We start from the raw sequence: 19187 nt of genomic DNA, 5'->3' as shown, positions 1-19187 counted from the left end.
TCTAGAATGGAAAGGACAGATTTGAATCCCAGCCTTGCTATTTGCTTGAATGCTCATTAGTATTTGACTCTTTGCAACCCCAAGGACTGTGGCCTGCCAGGCTCCTTTGTCCATGGTATTTCCCAGGCAAGAATACTGGAATGGCTTGCCATTTCTTTCTCCAGGGTATTTTCCTGACCTACGGATACAACCTGTATTTCCTGCATCTCCTTTATTTGCCTTTTCATACTGTTCAAGGGGTTCTCAAGGCAAAAAGATAGGACACTGAAAGACAAACTCCCCAGGTTGGTAGGTGCCCAGTATGCTACTGGAGATCAGTGGAGAAATAACTCCAGAAAGAAGGAAGAGATGGAGCCAAAGCAAAAACAACACCCAGATGTGGATGTGACTGGTGATGGAAGCAAGGTCCGATGCTGTAAAGAGCAATATTGCATAGGAACCTGGAATGTTAGGTCCCTGAATCAAGGCAAATTGGAAGTGATCAAACAGGAGATGGCAAGAGTAAATGTCGACATTCTAGGAATCAGCGAACTAAAATGGACTGCAATGGGTGAATTTAACTCAGATGACCATTATATCTACTACTGTGGGCAGGAATCCTTAGAAGAAATGGAGTAGCCATCATAGTCAACAAAAGAGTACAAAATACAGTACTTGGTTGCAATCTCAAAATCGACAGAATGATCTCTGTTCGTTTCCAAGGCAAACCATTCAATATCACGGTAATCCAAGTCTATGCCCCAACCAGTAATGCTGAAGAAGCTGAAGTTGAATGGTTCTATGAGACCTACAAGACCTTTTAGAACTAACACCCAAAAAAGATGTCCTTTTCATTATAGGGGACTGGAATGCAAAAGTAGGAAGTCAAGAAACACCCAGAGTAAAAGGCAAATTTGGCCTTGGAGTACAGAATGAAGCAGGGCAAAGGCTAATAGAGTTTTGCCAAGAGAATGCACTGGTCATAGCAAACACCCTCTTCCAACAACACAAGAGAAGACTCTACATGTGGAAATCACCAGATGGCCAATACCAAAATCATATTAATTATATTCTTTGCAGCCAAAGATGGGGAAGCTCTATACATTCAGCAAAAATAAGACCAGGAGCTGACTGTGGCTCAGGTCATGAACTCTTATTGCCAAATTCAGATTTAAATTGAAGAAAGTGGGGAAAACCACTAGACCATTCAGGTAGGACCTAAATCAAATCCCTTATGTTTATACAGTGGGAGTGAGAAATAGATTTAAGGGACTAGATCTGATAGACAGAATGCCTGATGAACTATGGACAGAGGTTTGTGACACTGTACAGGAGACAGGGATCAAGACTATACCCAAGAAAAAGAAATGCAAAAAGGCAAAACGACTGTCTAAAGAGGCCTTACAAATAGCTGTGAAAAGAAGAGAAGCAAAAAGCAAACGAGAAAAGGAAAGATATAAGCATCTGAATGCAGAGTTTCAAAGAATACCAGGAGAGATAAGAAAGCCTTCCTCAGCAATCAATGCAAAAAAATGGAGAAAAACAAAAGAATGGGAAAGACTAGAGATCTCTTTAAGAAAATTAGAGATACCAAGGGAACATTTCTGCAAGGATGGGCTCAATACAGGACAGAAACGGTAGGGATCTAACAGAAGCAGAAGATATTAAGAAGAGGTGGCAAGAATACACAGAAGAACTGTAAAAAAAAGATCTTCACGACCCAGATAATCACAATGGTGTGATCACTCACCTAGAGCCAGACATCCTGGGATGTGAAGTAAAGTGGGCCTTAGGAAGCATCACTACAAACAAAGCTAGTGGAGGTGATGGAATTCCAGTTGAGCTATTTCAAATTCTAAAAGATGATGCTGTGAAAGTGCTGCACTCGGTATGTCAGCAAACTTGGAAAACTCAGCAGTGGCCACGGGACTGGAAAAGGTCAGTTTTCATTCCAATCCCAAAGGCAATGCCAAAGAATGCTCAAACGACTGCACAATTGCACTCATCTCACATGCTAGTAAAGTAATGCTCAAAATTCTCCAAGCCAGGCTTCAGCAATACGTGAACTGTGAACTTCCAGATGTTCAAGGTGGTTTTAGAAAAGGCAGAGGAACCAGAGATCAAATTGCCAACATCCAATGGATCATCGAAAAAGCAAGAGAGTTCCAGAAAAACATCTATTTCTGCTTTATTGACTATGCCAAAGCCTTTGACTGTGTGGATCACAATAAACTGTAGAAAATTCTGAAAGAGATGGGAATACCAGACCACCTGACCTGCTTCTTGAGAAACCTGTATGCAGGTCAGGAAGCAACAGTTAGAACTGGACATGGAACAACAGACTGGTTCCAAATAGAAAAAGGAGTACGTCAAGGCTGTATATTGTCACCCTGCAGAGTACATCATGAGAAACGCTGGGCTGGAAGAAGCACAAACTGTAATCAAGATTGCTGAGAGAAATATCAATAACCTCAGATACGCAGATGACACCACCCTTACGGCAGAAAGTGAAGAAGAACTGAAGAGCCTTTTGATGAAAGCGAAAGAGGAGAGTGAAAAAGTTGGCTTAAAGCTCAACATTCAGAAAACTAAGATCATGGCATCTGGTCCCATCACTTCGTGGGAAATAGATGGGGAAACAATGGAAACAGTGGCTGACTTTACTTTTTTGGGCTCCAAAATCACTGCAGATGGTGACTGCAGCCATGAAATTAAAAGACGCTTATTCCTTGGAAGGAAAGTTATGACCAAGCTAGACAGCATATTAAAAAGCAGAGACGTTATTTTGCCAACAAAGGTCCGTCTAGTCAAGGCTATGGTTTTTCCAGTGGTCATGTATGGATGTGAGAGCTGGACTATAAGGAAAGCTGAGCGCTGAAGAATTGATGCTTTTGAAATGTGGTATTGCAGAAGACTCTTGAGAGTCCCTTGGACTGCAAGGAGATCCAACCAGTCCATCCTAAAGGAGATCAGTCCTGGGTGTTCATTGTAAGGACTGATGTTGAAGCTGAGATTCCAATACTTTGGCCACATGATGCGAAGAGCTGACTCATTGGAAAAGACCCTGATGCTGGGATAGATTGAGGGCAGGAGGAGAAGGGGACAACAGAGGATGAGATGGTTGGATGGCATCAGCAACTCAATGGACATGAGTTTGTGTGAATTCCGGGAGTTGGTGATGGACAGGGAGGCCTGGCGTGCTGTGGTTCATGGAGTTGCAAAGAGTAGAACACAACTGAGTGACTGAACTGAACTGAACTCCTGCATCTCCTGCAGGCAAGCAGATTCTTTACCACTGAGCCACCTGGGAAGCCCCACCCTGCTATGTTTTAAGATAAGAATCCTGAGATAGGGAGATTATACTGTATTATCCAGGTGAGCTCCAAATGCCTTCAACCCTAAATCCTCATAAGAGTGAGGTAGATGGAGATTACACATTCACAGGTGCTAAGTCCATTCAGTTGTGTCCAACTCTTTGCAACCCTATGGATTGTAGCCCTCCAGGCTCTTCTATCCATGGGATTCTCCTGGTAAGGATACAGGAGTGGGTTGCCATGTCCTACTGCAGAGGATCTTCCCAACGTCTCTTAGATGGGTTCTTTACTACTAGCACCACCTGGGAAGCCCATGCTGTTTATTAGTTGTTAATTAACTTTTGTTGAAGTTGATTTCATCAATATGAATAGAAATAAAAACAAATAACTTCCAGAGTTGGGTGAAGGTTGACTGTAGACACATCTAGTACAATGACTGACATATAGGGAGTGCTCAACGAAGGTAACTTTATGCTTGTGGTTATTACTGTTAACTGTTGGCTGAGGGCACCCTATTTTGAAAAAAATCTCCTTAACTGATAATTCAGTGGGCCATGCTAAATTTGCAGTAAATTTCCCTGTGCCTACCATCTAAGAGTGTTTTACAGAATACTACTAGAAAAATTTTCAGTGACTGTGAAGTTCCAGTGTTTTTTAGAAATGTGTATTTTCTTGAGAAGACAGGACTTTACCTTGTATAATATTTATTATGCCTTGTATAATAAGCGTTTTTGGATTTACACATTGTAATCCTTACAAGTAGGAGTTTGTATGAACTTTGACTGAAAATTATGAAATTTACTAGTTTATTATATCGTTTAGAAAATTAAAAGGAATCAGTGTTACCAATTCATATTAAAAAAAGAATACTATAGTTCTGATTTTATGGGAATTAACTATGGTTTTGTTTTTTCCACAAGTACAACTTGAATTTTAAAATGGAAAACCAATTTGCTAAATTATATCATAACTATCACACATATCCTAGACACATAAGTGATTATGGAAATAATAATTTCACTAGAATGGAAATGGTTTCAATTCAAGAAATAGCCTATTGGTAAATTTCAAAAAAAAAAAAAAAAATTACTATTTTCCATACTGTTTAAAAGAGACATATTAAAATCATACCTCAAATTCTTCAGTAAACCCACTACTTGCATGTAAGTCTGCAACATGCTTTGGAAAGTGCTTTATTGGAATTGCTCCAACATCATCTAAGTGAATAAAAAAAATTAAGTTGGAAAGGATAACTCAACAGAAATAAATGTGCCTCTCATTTGTGGGGATTTATAAAGAGCTTTCTTCTAAAACAACTTCAAAATTCAATTATTCCTATAAACTCAACTGAATCTATGTTCAGAGAAACAATAAACAACAATTACCAATTTTCTCTACATTTACTATTAATCATAAACTGCATTTTGGAATTCTGATTTGATCAGGAATCTTTTCCTTTCATACACTAAAGAGAAAATAATTAATTTTCAATGTTAAGTTATAAATAACACCACAGCCTCTCTTCTTATCAATGGACTGCATCGCTTTATGGATAATTTTCTTTAACATGAGTGGGAGTTGCCTGTCAATTCTGGGGGAAAAATGCAGAAATAATATATTTTCAATTTTACTACGGGTTTAACATAATATATAGCACAATTTCAGTCTTATACAATTGTACAGTTTAGTGTCTCTCCATTAAACTGTCAGATGTTTACATTTGAAAACATTTTCTCTTTTTCTCTATAAATAATAGAAAACATTTATATCCAGACTATTCATTAAGTATATTGTCAAAAACCTTTGAGACTTTTAATCTGTAAAATTTCAAGAATTCTAACTTGAAAAAATGCTATGTAAACAAAGTCACTGGATCTGTTAATTAATTGTGAAGGGGCCAATTTATTTTACCTGTGTCTGTTTTTTCTCTTTTTTCCCCCCTGGAAAGGCTTTCTTAGATTAAACATATTACTAGTTCACAGTGTGCAACTTCACAAGTGATATCTCTGACAAGGAAACATCAAACACATTTCACTAGAAACAGTTATTTACATCAACAGATGTCCAGCATCTAGGCCATTTAATATTTTTAAGCTTCAGTTACCAAGAATTTGTTGATTAAAAAAAAAATTGGAATCCATCTGTTCTCTTTCAGATAAGTGCACCTGAATACTAAAATTGAATTAGCGAGTTAGGCTTAAGAAACACCAGACAAAGGTGTAATTCCACCTTCACACCTACAGAAGCATCTTGCCTGGAAGTAGCTTTTATAATTAGATAAGAAAACAGAAATAACTTGTCACATCTAAATCATTAGTCCTAGTCAAGCTCCGTCAAACCCATGGATATTCCTCAGCAGAGCTAACCTCTTTCCATGAGCAAACTTATTACTTCTCATTTGCTATCACGTCTTCCAGTAATTTCTTTTACGAACTGGTCTGCAAGTAGGTGAGACTAGCTTATCTGTTTATTTCCCGATTTCACATGAACATATGCATATGTTGGGGGTGCTCAGGAGTGCATCTTTGAGAGCTGAGCAGATGAAAGGAGGAGATGCCCTTGATCACCATTCTTCTGAGAATTAGGACAGGGGTTTCTGGATTTCCTGGACAACCCAATTCTGGATTATTTTATTTATTGTTAATAATAAACTGTGTTGGACTTTGGATAATGTTAATTTGCTGTTACCCATAACAGCATGTTACCCATGCTGACAGGGTATGTAGGCGAGGTATGTTTGACAGTGAAGGGGACTAAACCCAACAGATAACTGAAAGCAATCGGTCTCAAAAATTCAAAGTATGTTACTAAGAAATGGTGCTGTACGAAAAGAAATGACAGAATTTTAATATAAACTGGAAAAGCCAATAAAGCAGTGGTGGTTAAAGATACAAAGCTGATAAAAGAGGTGAAAGAGCAAAACAGGTCTAACTCCTATGTCTGTTGAAAATTACAATGAAAATGCTTCTGTTTTATTTTTCTGTTTTTTAAATCTCATGAAACTTCAGAAGATAACATCCTGTAGAATGTGCGCCTCAAGCAGTAACATATGGCATATCAGACAATTTAAACATAGACTTCTGTACAAAGACATGGAGAGCAATGTTTCCTTTTGCTTTCCCTGGTCTCCTTGTCCTTGTATCATCCTCTGTCCTCCTGTTCTTCTTCCTTAATTCACACATTTCTAGACACCTTTTTATTGTTACCACTTTTCATTTTGAAATGTTATAAAATGTTAATTCAACAAGTGTCTGCGACCTTAGTGACAATGTGAATTCCAGAGTCAGTGAGAATCTCCTGTTAATTCTTGAATATTGTTAACTAGGTAAGTTCTGATAAAGCAGTTGATGCTTTCCCAGGTATTCAACGGTCTGACATTTTTACTTAAAATATTTCAGGCAACCACACATTCTTTGGGCTCATGTTTCTCTTCTACCCTCACCATTATATAGTTTCTTTATTTTCCCCTAATGTAGTTAAGAAAGCTTTTCTCACATTCACTCAGATAATCAGAAAGAAATTAAAGTTTATTCTTATTTTTGTGGGTTTTGTTCTGTCCATCCTTACTGCATTGATTTATTCTGACTTTTGGTGTTTATATCCACTAAAGTAACTGAAATGACTGAAAGTCAGCATTATTCCTTACTAATATTTTATTGTTATAAATATTTATGTTCTTTAACATATAACATCTGAAAAACTATAAATTATTTTGTCACATCACCTGTATGGTTAAGAATGTTCAAAATTAACAAGAAAAAGTTAAAAACCTGAATGCCTGATACATAATATTTTAGGCAACACAGATATTTACTAATCTATATTACAGCATTTGCAAAGTACTTCAATAAGGACAAACCTTCCAACATCATGCTTTTCATTTAACATCTACCAGCTACTCAGGGTCATACTTTAAGCTATTACCTGAAATTGGAAAGATAGGTGTTGGAGGTGTGGATATTACTCGAGGGGATGTGCTGTCCTCTAAATAAAAATGTGCAGTCTGGAAACATTTCCTGGAAAGAAAAGAAGGCAATTTATACTACTAGCTGGCATGGAAAAGAAGACAACTTCTGAGATGCTTAAACATTATGACAGAAATCTTCAGAATTAAAAAACATAAGTGGAAATTTATCACCTATTTTTACAAAACACAGGTATTAAAGAATTTTACAGCCTCCAAATTTATCTCAGTTTTGCCTGTACCAGATGCAGAAGAGCGAGCAGGTATCAGACATGCTATAAGCAAAGGTAACATCTGAACTTGCAGTTGCTGCCAAGGAGTAGGCTACCTCAATACCCTAGTTACTCTTCTACTGTTGCTGTATACCAGGATGTCCTGCCATTTTGGACAGGATCAGAGTGGAAAAAATAGCCTGTCCAAAGCTATTTTCCACTCAAAATTTAAAGGACCATGCTGTTCTGAGGCCATTCAGTGGCTAGCAAAAGGCAGCAAGTAATGACCAGATAGAAGCAAATTTCCACTGTGGTAACATTTTGATGAAAAAAGACAGCTTTATATTAGAAGTATGACAATGCTGTAATGACAAAACGAAGTGAAGAAATAATGAGCGTGTAACCAAAAACAGGGGTGATTTTCTCTCCAATAGATGTTAGCCTTGATGAGGGTTTTGAGAATGAATATATTCGGAATCAACCACAACTATGACCTACAAGGTCACCGGAATCTATTTTCATTTAGATAATAAGAGTAACATCTGGTAAGAGCTCATGCAAACTATTGAGAAGAGCAAAGAACCAACTGCTGCTGTAAACTAATGCAAATTATTGTTAATTAAAAAATGTAGATAATTAAAACTGCTAATGACACTCTTTGATATGGGTCATTTAATTTATTTGAAGCATTACTCATGAGTGGTTAAGTTTAAATGGAAAGATCTGTTTGAGTGAAAATGCCAATCTCATTTTTCATTTGAAAAATCCAAGCAACAAGGTATTTATCTTAATGAACTTTAACATTTGCTCTTATACGACACACTTCAATTGTGATATTTTCTTTCAATAATCAGTTCCCTGCATAAAATTCTTCAGTGGTTTCCCACTGGAATAAGAATGATATTCCGTTATTTCAGCAAGGGCGGTTAGACCCTCTGTGACCTGGTTCCCCCTCCATACCCCCACCAGCAGCCTCATCTCTTATTACTTCTTCTGCACCCACTAGGCTCTAGTGGTCCACTGGTCATCCTTTTCTCCTTCCAAGAAGCCCTGCAATATTATCCCAGGGTCGTGGGTCTTGGTGTTCCCTCTGGCCACTTGCTTCTTTCCCATCATTTACACATTGGCTCAAATGCCACTTCCTCTGAGAGTCCTTCTCTGACCACCTAAGCTATTAATAAAACTACCAGCCCCTCAGGCTAAGTCACTATTCTGCCCCTTTTTTGTTTGCTTGATGGCACTTATCACTCTCTGAAATACTTTATTTATGTATTTGTTTATTCATCTTTCATAAGTTTAGTTGGTCCTCCCTCACCAGAATGCAAGTCCCCACAAAGCAAATATGCATGTGCGTGCTCAGTCATGTCTGACTCTTTGCAGCCCAATGGCCTGTGGCCCATCAGGCTCCTCTGTTCATGGAATTTTCCAGGCAAGAATACTGGAGTGGTTTGCCATTTCCTTTTCCAGGGGATCTTACTGAGCCAAGGATTGAAGCCACATCTCCTGTGTCTCCTGCACTGATAGGCAGATTCTTTCCCACTGAGCAACCTGTGAAGCCCAACAAAAGGCAAGACACTTGGTCTTAATGTAGTGTTAGTCCTCATAACAATGTCTGGCATGTTATAGGCACCCTGGAAAATTTGTTCAATGAATTCACTGTCATAGGTATCAATAGTACAAAATTATATATTTTATTTATAACTCTAATGTCACAAGTTTAAAAACAAATCCAAAGGTAATGATATGCCTAGCAAAAAAATAGCTATCTGCTGTGATAGTATAATCAAACCTGTGAGAGTACAGACAGTTGACAGAACACATGAATGTCTTCAACAGAGAAGAGGTGATGTAGGAGGGAGACAAGTGCATGTACCATCAACTACGATGTGGGGCAAAGGGACCCCAAGCAAGGCTCATATCCTGGAAAGTGGAAAGAGCCTGGCAGAGCAATGAGAGATGGGAAAGAGGAGGGCCACAGGTCTCAAGATAAAGATTCTATTCTATTGAAAGTCCACATCTGAGCAGAACTGACACCAGTCTGGAGCAGAAACTTCAGGAAAGTGTGGGTCATCTGTGCAACCACAGATGTGGTATCTTCTGCCCCACTGGCAGGGAGACACTGGATTTGATACTTGCTTTTAAGATCACATAATAAAAAATCTCTTTGATTCCTTTAAAATATGGTTACAAAAGCCAGCTGAAAGGGCTTTTCTTTATTTTTCAATGCATATTAAAGTTGTAAAATATTTAATACCTTAAGGGACCTAGTGCAATATCACAGCTAATACCAGAGTCCTTCCCCCAGCATCTCTGACATATAAAAAAGATTCAGTTTGAATCCTTCAGTAACAAGGAGCTTACTTCTCTAAGAATCATCTTTAGCTACTACACATTTCTTGTACTAACCCGAAAATCAATCCCTTGTAAGTATCTCCAAATGGTACCCAAAGAGCAGATCCTCCTGTTCCAATGTAACGCCTCTTACTGCTGATATTTTTCTTACATTGAGCCTCAAAGCTATCTCCCTTTTACTTTGACATATTGGCTTTAGTTCTGTACCTTACAGAGTTTTTAGATTGTAGTATCCAAATCTTTAAGTACCTAAACCTTACCTATCTGTGGTCCAAACCTTTTTTGACTTTTCTCCTTGAAGTTTATGTCCAATAACACAAACATGTTGTAGATCACTGAACATGTCTTGCCTGCTCTAACTCAGTTATTTCTTCTCCCTGCTTTAAACATGGTTCTTCTGACCAAAATGCCTCGGTCACTAATGCGCCATGCAAATATCTCCTTTAAAAAGACAGCTCAGTGGCATCTTCTCTGTGAAACAGCCTCTCATTTCTTAAGCAGATTCTTGCACTCCAGTTTCCGTTTCTCTTATAATGAACACAAACTTTCATTCACACTCTTGTTTAAAAAGATTGCTTTGAAAATATGCTTAATTAATCCAAGAATGACCTTCAATTTATTTTAAATGTTTTAATTAATTGGTGGTAAAGGTAATCATTTTGCAGTATATTTGTTTTGGGCCTTTATCCTCATTATATATATATTTTAAAGATGGGGCCATGTCTTTTGATTTATGTAGACCCAATTTTAACTACAATGCCAGGAGTACAATAGGTATTAAATGTTGAGTGATTAGATGGATTTCCAGTAGAATTTCCAGTAGAATTCCACCAACTATAATGTATACAGCTGCATCCTAGACTCTCTCGCCTACCGGAGCCTCAAATGAGATTAATTTAAAATTTCAAAACATTTGGGAGGACGAGGTAGAATATACAGCTAGAGAAAGATGGATTTGATGGGTGGATGGATGGATGGATGGATAGATGCCTAGACGGAGGATGTGTCTGAGAGGATGGGAAGAAGGCAACATCTCTTAGAATGCTGCTGCTGCTGCTAAGTCGCTTCAGTCGTGTCCGACTCTGTGCGACTCCATAGACGGCAGCCCACCAGGCTCCACCATCCCTAGGATTCTCCAGGCAAGAATACTGGAGTGGGTTGCCATTTCCTTCTCCAGTGCATGAAAGGGAAAAGTGAAAGTGAAGTCGCTCAGTCGTGTCCGACTCTTAGCGACCCCATGGACTGTAGCCTACCAGGCTCCTCTGTCCATGGGATTTTCCAGGCAAGAGTACTGGAGTGGGGTGCCACTGCCTTCTCCATCTCTTAGAATAGGAAAAGGCAAATTAAGACATATCAGTACCAAGGTTTAAGATGTTGCCAATATTCCTTGTAGTAAATACCAGCTCTTCTTTTCAGCTATGTAATCAAATATTTGTTGGTTTTAGAAAATAAGTGCTCCAGTAATGTTACTTGCATTAACAAGTAACAAAAGAATCTTATAAATCACACCAATAAGCTTAAAAGTAGGAAACAATTAAAATTAAAATAGTATAGGATCCATTCTAGATGAAGAGCATCTGTATGTGGCTTAGGAACCCTTTCTGGTGCAGTCTTACCTAGGAAGTGACATTCTACATAAAAGGTAGCACGGCACTGGAAGTCCTCCATTCTGGATGGTAGCTACCAAAGACCCACAAATTTAAATTTAATATCAAGAGAAAAATTATATTGCTTATCTTCCCACTCTCCCCAGTCAGAACAAGGGTGCCTATGGAAAACTCTGTTCTATATTGCTTTTGATGGAATGCTGTTTATTTGAACACATTTTTGGTATTTTTCAGATTCTAGCTACTGAAAAAGCTCTCCAAAATTTCCTCTTTGTCATCTTTAAAAAGAACTTTTTGAAGCTATTCTTATGGAAATAATTTTGTGTCTTGGAAACTTATGATTTGGCTCATGTAAATCATACCTTAAAACATCTGGAAAATAATTTCAAGGCATATTATTTAATGTATGACAAGATTCGGTATCTATGGTCCATCTGTTCTGTATCAGCAGTGAGTGTCTTCACGTCTATGTGCTAAGTGTTGATAACTACGTCTCCTGCTAATTATCACTCAGCCATGAAGAAAAAAGTGATGACTGTTTTAAACTTGTAGACATAGGTCCTATCAATCAATGTTAACCTGATTATTTAATTTACACCCTTTCATCACAGTATTTGGAATTAAAAGCTAGAAATGTATAATTATTATTCCAGTTTTTGGATCCTTATACAAATATGAAACAATATTCATTGTGCTGTATTCATCACAGAAACCGTGAAAAAAGTCTGACTCCAATCTAAAAGATGATCTCTCCCCCAAATAGTAAAAAGAGGACACCAATTCCTAGATGGGTGAGTGACTCGCCCAAACCCATATAATAAGTGTTGGGCAGAACTGGAAAAGAGACCCAGATTTTTATCGTCTCTGATTTGTTCTTCTTCCTGCTATGGCATGCCTTCTGTTAAGGTTTATACTAAACATAAGAGACCACTTTGAGTTAGGTAAATTAGGCAAAAGAGAGGATTTATCGTACCATTTGTGATTATTTTTTCTCCTAAAGAATTAGGTTAGAAAAGTGTTTTAATATATAAACTAGAAAAACTTATAAGGACAATGTTACTATTAATATTAGGACTCTTGTTGGTATGTCATTAGATTTTTAAACCTTTCTACAAGCTATAGTTTGCACAAAGGTCTAAAATGTTTCCATATTGGTGAATGAAATCATATTGCTCAGAAATGCAGCTACCCTAGAATGTGAATAATTCAGACAAACAGTGAAGAATGCACTACCATTGTCATTTTGTAGCAAATAGTACTCCTAGTGTATTCATCTCACTATTTAAAAAGTTACATTTGGGAGTGAATTAACTTCAAATGGCTGTGAGTTGGACAGTTAAGTTAAATTTGTAAATGGATAAGTAAGAGTAACAAATTTTATCAGGACATTTGATTGTTAGATAGAAAATATATACATAAAACTCTAAGAGTGTTCATATTTTAAACTAACACTCTGTACTCAAATTATATAAGTGTGATTTGTAAGGAAAACAGGAACATTTCATGGATGAAGGTCAAATTAGTATTTTCCAACTTGTAATTTCATCTTTTTTTATCCATATAAGTATAGATGGAATGATCCACTAATAACAGAAGATATAAACCACTCCAGACTTGACTTTACCATGAAATCTCAAATCATATTAAATAAGGCACTGATTTTCAATTTTTTAGAAAATAAACTTGGAATATTAAGTAACAGATTAAAAAAAACTCATTCTAATTACTTCAACCTTTTAACTATAAACTATCTAACATTTTAATTGAAATTTATTCTAACACTATTTACTATGAAGTAGAATATGATCCCATCTTCCACCCTATTTTATATTTGTCTAACTTCAATTCCCATTAATTTCAAAAATTGACTTGGCAGGGAAAATTAGCTTATATATAAAACAGTAATCTGAACAAACATGACATCAGTGTTGGTAAGAAGTCTGGCCAACAAGTCCTGTGGGGAGTAGGAAGAGAAGCAATATGAATTCTTGCTGAACAAACATGTATGCATTAGGTACTGTGCTGGTGGTACTCCACTAAACATGAAATCTTCTGTCAAAAGAGGCATTGGTGATTACAGGAATCAGTAAAGAAAGCAGTTTTGTTTCCATGATGTTATGGACACAACAGACTCCTAACCCATTCATGATAACAAAAGCATGATCTGTTCTCTATAGTCTGCAGTCTACTCTGTTCTGTAAAAGAAGTCAGAGATGAAATACGGCTGCTCATGGAAACAGTCTACCTTAGTCAACCAATATACGACCACACGCAGCTAGATGATCCAATCCCAGTCTCAGACACACACAGCTCATTCCTCCTTTCCAGTCTTCCTGCCTGCGGGGACCGTGCAAGCTCCCTTGTTCTCTGACTACTGTTAGCATTAAGGGATTTCAGCTGCTGTGCATACAATTCTGTGTAATATTTTACACATTTTTCACGGAAAACTCTTTCTCTTCAATAAGCATAAACCATCTTGACAGTGGTGACTCTCCTTCATTCATTCCTTTTTTAATATGCTCCCACAGTATTTCACACAATACTGGGCACATGGGAAACAGTCAATAAACATACTAAATATTTTTTAATAAACTGAGAAAAGATACTTTGGAATAACACAAAGAGTGGTGATGATAAACTTATAGACAGATGTTGCTAAACAAAAGGAAATGGAGTATAAATCTTCTGAACAAAACTCTCTTTTAAAACAAAAGGATAAAGTACTAAGTTATGCCCTTTCTTGGTTTAGATAGGTTTCCTTATATCATCATAAAGTCCTTGCTTTCCAACATAGATGGTTATAGCAGTTATAGTGATTTATATTACGCCCCTAGTAAACATAAATTTGCACTGTGTTCTGTTTGCCGTAGGATCAGAAGCTTATGATAGGTGCAATGTTCCTTGCCTTTTAAAAGTTTCAATAGGTTATTGATAAGAATGAAGCTATATCTCATCCTCAAGGCAAACAATAATGAATTTAAAATCCCATTCCTCTTAATATAGTCATTTACTTTATCTTCAAATTGTATTTTGTGTGTTATCATTTTTTGTATTAGCATGCAGTTGATATGTATCTTACAAAATCCACTGCTATAAAAATATTTTTCACTATATCAAAAACCATGTTTTCCAAAAGAATAATTTTTAAAGTTATAAAAGCTCGAGCATTTAACTGAGAACCTTAGATGCTATGGTAACATCGGAATGTTCATTAGATTAATATGAAAGTAAAACTGTCAAAATACTGTATTAAATATTAACTGAAGTCAAAGTTCCTCCATTTCACCTTTAATTGTTTGACAGAAGTATGAAGAACAGTCAGATCTTTTATTATTATGTCTTTGGATTCACAAATTCATCTTACTCCGAGTTACCTGGATAAATTAGTGGTAGCTCTCAAGTAAAGTGAATTTTGAGTATGTTTTGAAGAACATTCAGGTAAAACAAAGGTAAAATCTGAGCTTTATGAAATACACATCCAAAACATTCAACTTACCTCCAGTAGATGAGAATACCCACAAGAACCACTAGACAGATAAAAGTCAGGGCCGACACGATCACAAGGGGTATAACTGCCTTCTTCTCGGATTCCAGCCCCTCAGCTAGACCAATACGAGACTCATGGCTACTATTACTGGCCTCTGTAGTCGGAGAAAATTGAGAAAGTTGATATTTAAGCTTGAGGAAAAAGCACAACGTTTTTCAACCGAATAACTGCAATCTTCATTGCTGTTGCTTACCTTTAAAATTTCTCTGACCCAAAGCTTAAAAAGTAAAGCAGTTGCAAAATAAATGAGTCATAGGTGTGAAATATACAGTGTGGGAAATTTAGTCAATAATTATGCAATATCTTTATGGTGACTATACTTATTGTGGTGATCAATTTGAAATGTTCAGAGGTATCAAATGACTATGTTGTGCAACAAGGACTAACATGCTGTTATAGATCAATTATACTTCAAAAACAAACTCATAGAAAAAGAGAAAAAAAGTAAGTGAGGCTATCAGAGCTGAGGAACTATAATATCCAACAAAGACTGGTAACCAGGAAGCATAATATTGCCTTGAAAAGCTTGTGAAAAGGGGAAACTAAAGTATTAAAATAAAAACTATTCAGTTTTTTAATAAAAATGATCCAGAAAATCAATGCTACTTATTGAATCACCATAGATAATCTTGATTTCCCAAAATGAATTGTAGTGGAAATATTTTTCATCCCACAGTTAGGTAAATAATTAGGAGCAATTAATAATTTCATAAAGAGAGACTCATAGGATAACTCTTCTTACATTAAGATAACCCTTCAATCCAGCAAACTATTTAAAATTTAGACATGTTATGTTGAATGCCCTTCTTGCCAACTGTTTTTCTCTATGAAAAATAAAAATACCTTTGCATGTGAATTGAAGGAATGCACAGATCTAAGACATTCTTCTTAAATACACAAGTGTAAATTATGAAAAACTCTAAATTCTGTCCTTGGGTTATTTCAGAAGATGGTAAATAACTACTTTTTTGTGACATATCAGGTACATTTTTGTTCTAGAACTTTCAAAATCACCGCAATCAAAGCTATCTTTCTAAGGTGTTAAAAACTGGTTCAGAACTTCAGTGTCAGTGACCAGTCACAATTCCTCCCTTCCACTTTGAGGTGTGTGCAGTGGGAAACCAAGATGATTGTACATCAGAACCCTAACAGGATGCTACAACAAGCTGACACTGCTACAGAGTAACAGTCCTTATCCTGTCCACCTGTAGGATCTCTGGAGTAACTAAGTTTAAATTCCTCTTCATAGTCTACCTTGCTTCCAACACATATGGTACATTTGGTATAAAAGTACCTTGGTATACTAAGTACCTTACTCTCAGTGATAGACAATGGGAATTAATTTAATTGAAAATACTATCAATTTAATGGAAAATACCTGAGGATAAATTTGACAGTCACAGATTCATAAATAGAGCACTGGAGAGAACCTGAGAGTTAAAACGATAAATTCCTTCTGTAAAGAGAGGTGATGCAGAAAGGGTCAAGAATTTAATCTACATATAGGAAATGCATCAAAGGATTATAAGTGGCAACCAAATATTCCAAGATGTATATTTTTATAATTACAGAAGCATTTGTGAGAAAAAAATGGAATTCAAAGTTATGACTGGAAATAATGAAGCTGTATAAAAAGTGGGAATATTGTAGGTCAACTGATCCTTGAGCTGTAGTCAATATTCTTTATGAAAGAAGGCTAAACTTCACCTTCTATTACATTAATCATACACTCTGGTCATTACCTACTGTGGGGAAGCCTATATCCCACAAGCCTAAATAATCTGAGTTTGAAGCCTAAATAATCAGAAGCCTAATTAATCAGAAGCCTAAATAATCTGAGTTTGAATGCACTGGTATTGCTTTATGAAATTTAGGAAAGCATTCTGTTTTATACACAATTGTCTTCCCATTTTTTTTCTATTGTTACAATAGAAAGTTTGTGGTTAATAAAGGAAATAATCCACTTAGCAAAGTCTCTGGTACCTAGAAATTACAAATGAAGGTTAGTATTATTATCTGTTTCAGTCACTCTTGAAGTGGGTCCCCCAGAATAGTGGCATCAGCATCACCTGAAACTTGTTGGAAATGTATATTTGGGGCCTTTCTCCAACCATCCCAAATCTACTGAAAAAGAAACTCTGTGGGTAAAACCCAGCAATCGATGTTTTAACAAGCCCTCTGGGTGATTTTGATCCACATTAAAGTTTAAGAACCAATGATTTACATTAACTTACAAACAAAGTGAGTTTATATAATTTCACTAGTCTTCAACGACCACAAATATGTGTATATATATATATGTATATATGTATATTTAGATGTATACAAATCTCATCTATATAGATGTATGTACATACATATGTATGAGATATGTCTGATCAAATATGTGATACATATGTCAGATATATAACACATAAAATATGTAACAAATTACAATATATATATATCATGCATACTATATACATGCATTATACACACACATGCACACACACAGAGTCTTGTATGTAGACTTTACTCATAAGTTCTCTGGGATGTCTGATTTTAAAACAAGCCTTTTAATTAGGGAATTAGAATGATAAATCGAAGATAATTTCATATAATGAAACCTAGATATTTTATATGAGATAACACGTGAAAGTAAAAACAATCAACTGGCTGCTTTGTATACTGTAATGAAGAGCAACTAGTTATACTGATTTTTTTATTCATTAGTTGACACTCAAATATGTTTGGATATGGCTCCATATTATATATGAGTTACCTAAATGATAAGGCAAGAATGTGCTAATGATTAGGAAATAAAGAAATAAGAACAATATTGGTTTACAAATTAAGCATTATATATGAGATGGTTGGATGGCATCACTGACTCGATGGACATGGGTTTGGGTAGACTCCGGGAGTTGGTGATGGACAGAGAAGCCTGGCGTGCTGCAATTCATGGGGTCGCAAAGAGTCGGACTCGACTGAGCAACTGAACTGAATTGATATTTATATATATTCTATTGTTCTCAATCATGAAAATGTAGTCTCTAAGAGACAGACACCAATGACACGTTTCCAGTCTTAGTTTTTTTATTAACTTCCTGTGTGACCTAGAGCAAGCAATCTAGTATCTTTAGGACTCAGTCTATGCATTTATAAGGTGCAGGTACTAATATCTGTCTTATCTATATTATTTTGAGGAGCATGTCTTATAAATTATTCTACGTTCTAGGAATAGGTAATAAAATGGTAAGTTTCAGAATTAGTCTATATGCATTTGATATAGAGGCATTTTCAATTATTGGATAAGACAAACTACATATGATTTTTTACAGATATGTTTTAAAAACAGGCAAGAATTTTCCCCTGTATGATCTTATTTATGTCATCAATTATATTACTTGATGCTGTTAGATGTTATATTGCTTTCTCCTCATCAGTAGGAAAACATCTTCAAATTAAATAAATCTAATTAGTGGATTGAAGAGAAAATGCTGTTTTAGTCAGTAATTCCAGGTTTGACATTTTACAATATATAGACTTTCCATAACAGAATAATCTAGCAATAACATATAGATGATGTCACTATATAATAAGATAGAAAAATGGATGCATTCCTGATGTTTTCTTTTTAAATTAATCTAATAAAAATGAAAAAAACCACAAGAACTATAATTGAAGCCAGATAACAATTCATATATAAGGCAATACTAATGAATATGGTGACCCATGAATTCATTACTTATTTTCACATAACAGAGTTTCAGTGTTGAAAACTGGAATGCAATGTTAAGTAGGTATCAAATCAGAATGTAGAAAAACTTCTCTATCAAAATGTACACGCTTTTAATTGCTGCTGCACTGAAGGAAAAGTACATAACTCATTCAAGGAAAGGAAGTAACAAAGAGGAAAACTATCCTAATAAGACTGGTATCTATATCCTGGATTTTAAATACCTACTTTTACACAGTAAGAGTGCAAATGTTACTTTATCTTTTGACTCACTGTTGAGATTTAAATATTTTTCATTGTTCATTTAAAAAATGCCTTAAAATGTAGTAAAAGCAAATTATAAAACTTAAGATCAAGGCAATGAAATTATCTAGTATTTCATATTCTTAATGGCATTGAATTTCCCCTCTCCGCGCACCCACCCCCTCCACTGGCATCTAAAGCAAACATCTGTAATATATACACTGCAAGCAATCTGCTGGAAGAAACATCTG

The 19187-nt window shown here is 36.0% G+C and overlaps 1 protein-coding gene across 2 annotated transcripts in view; it reads right to left on the bottom strand.

The window, feature by feature from the left end:
- Nucleotides 1-19187, bottom strand: part of PTPRZ1 (protein tyrosine phosphatase receptor type Z1) — a 207305-nt gene that overhangs the window by 36493 nt on the left and 151625 nt on the right. For both annotated transcript variants that reach the window (XM_081535354.1, XM_081535355.1), the window contains exons 13-15: nt 14925-15069; nt 7218-7309; nt 4425-4510 (exon numbers count right to left, since the gene is read on the bottom strand). In XM_081535354.1, coding sequence (XP_081391480.1) covers nt 4425-4510; nt 7218-7309; nt 14925-15069 — 323 coding nt within the window. The remainder of the gene's footprint in view (nt 1-4424; nt 4511-7217; nt 7310-14924; nt 15070-19187) is intronic.

The sequence above is a fragment of the Giraffa tippelskirchi genome, chromosome 10 (assembly GCF_054371585.1).
Source record: "Giraffa tippelskirchi isolate mGirTip1 chromosome 10, T2T-mGirTip1v1.2.pri, whole genome shotgun sequence".
Classification (NCBI taxonomy): Eukaryota; Metazoa; Chordata; class Mammalia; order Artiodactyla; family Giraffidae; genus Giraffa; species Giraffa tippelskirchi.
This window is presented reverse-complemented; position numbering and strand designations above follow the sequence as displayed.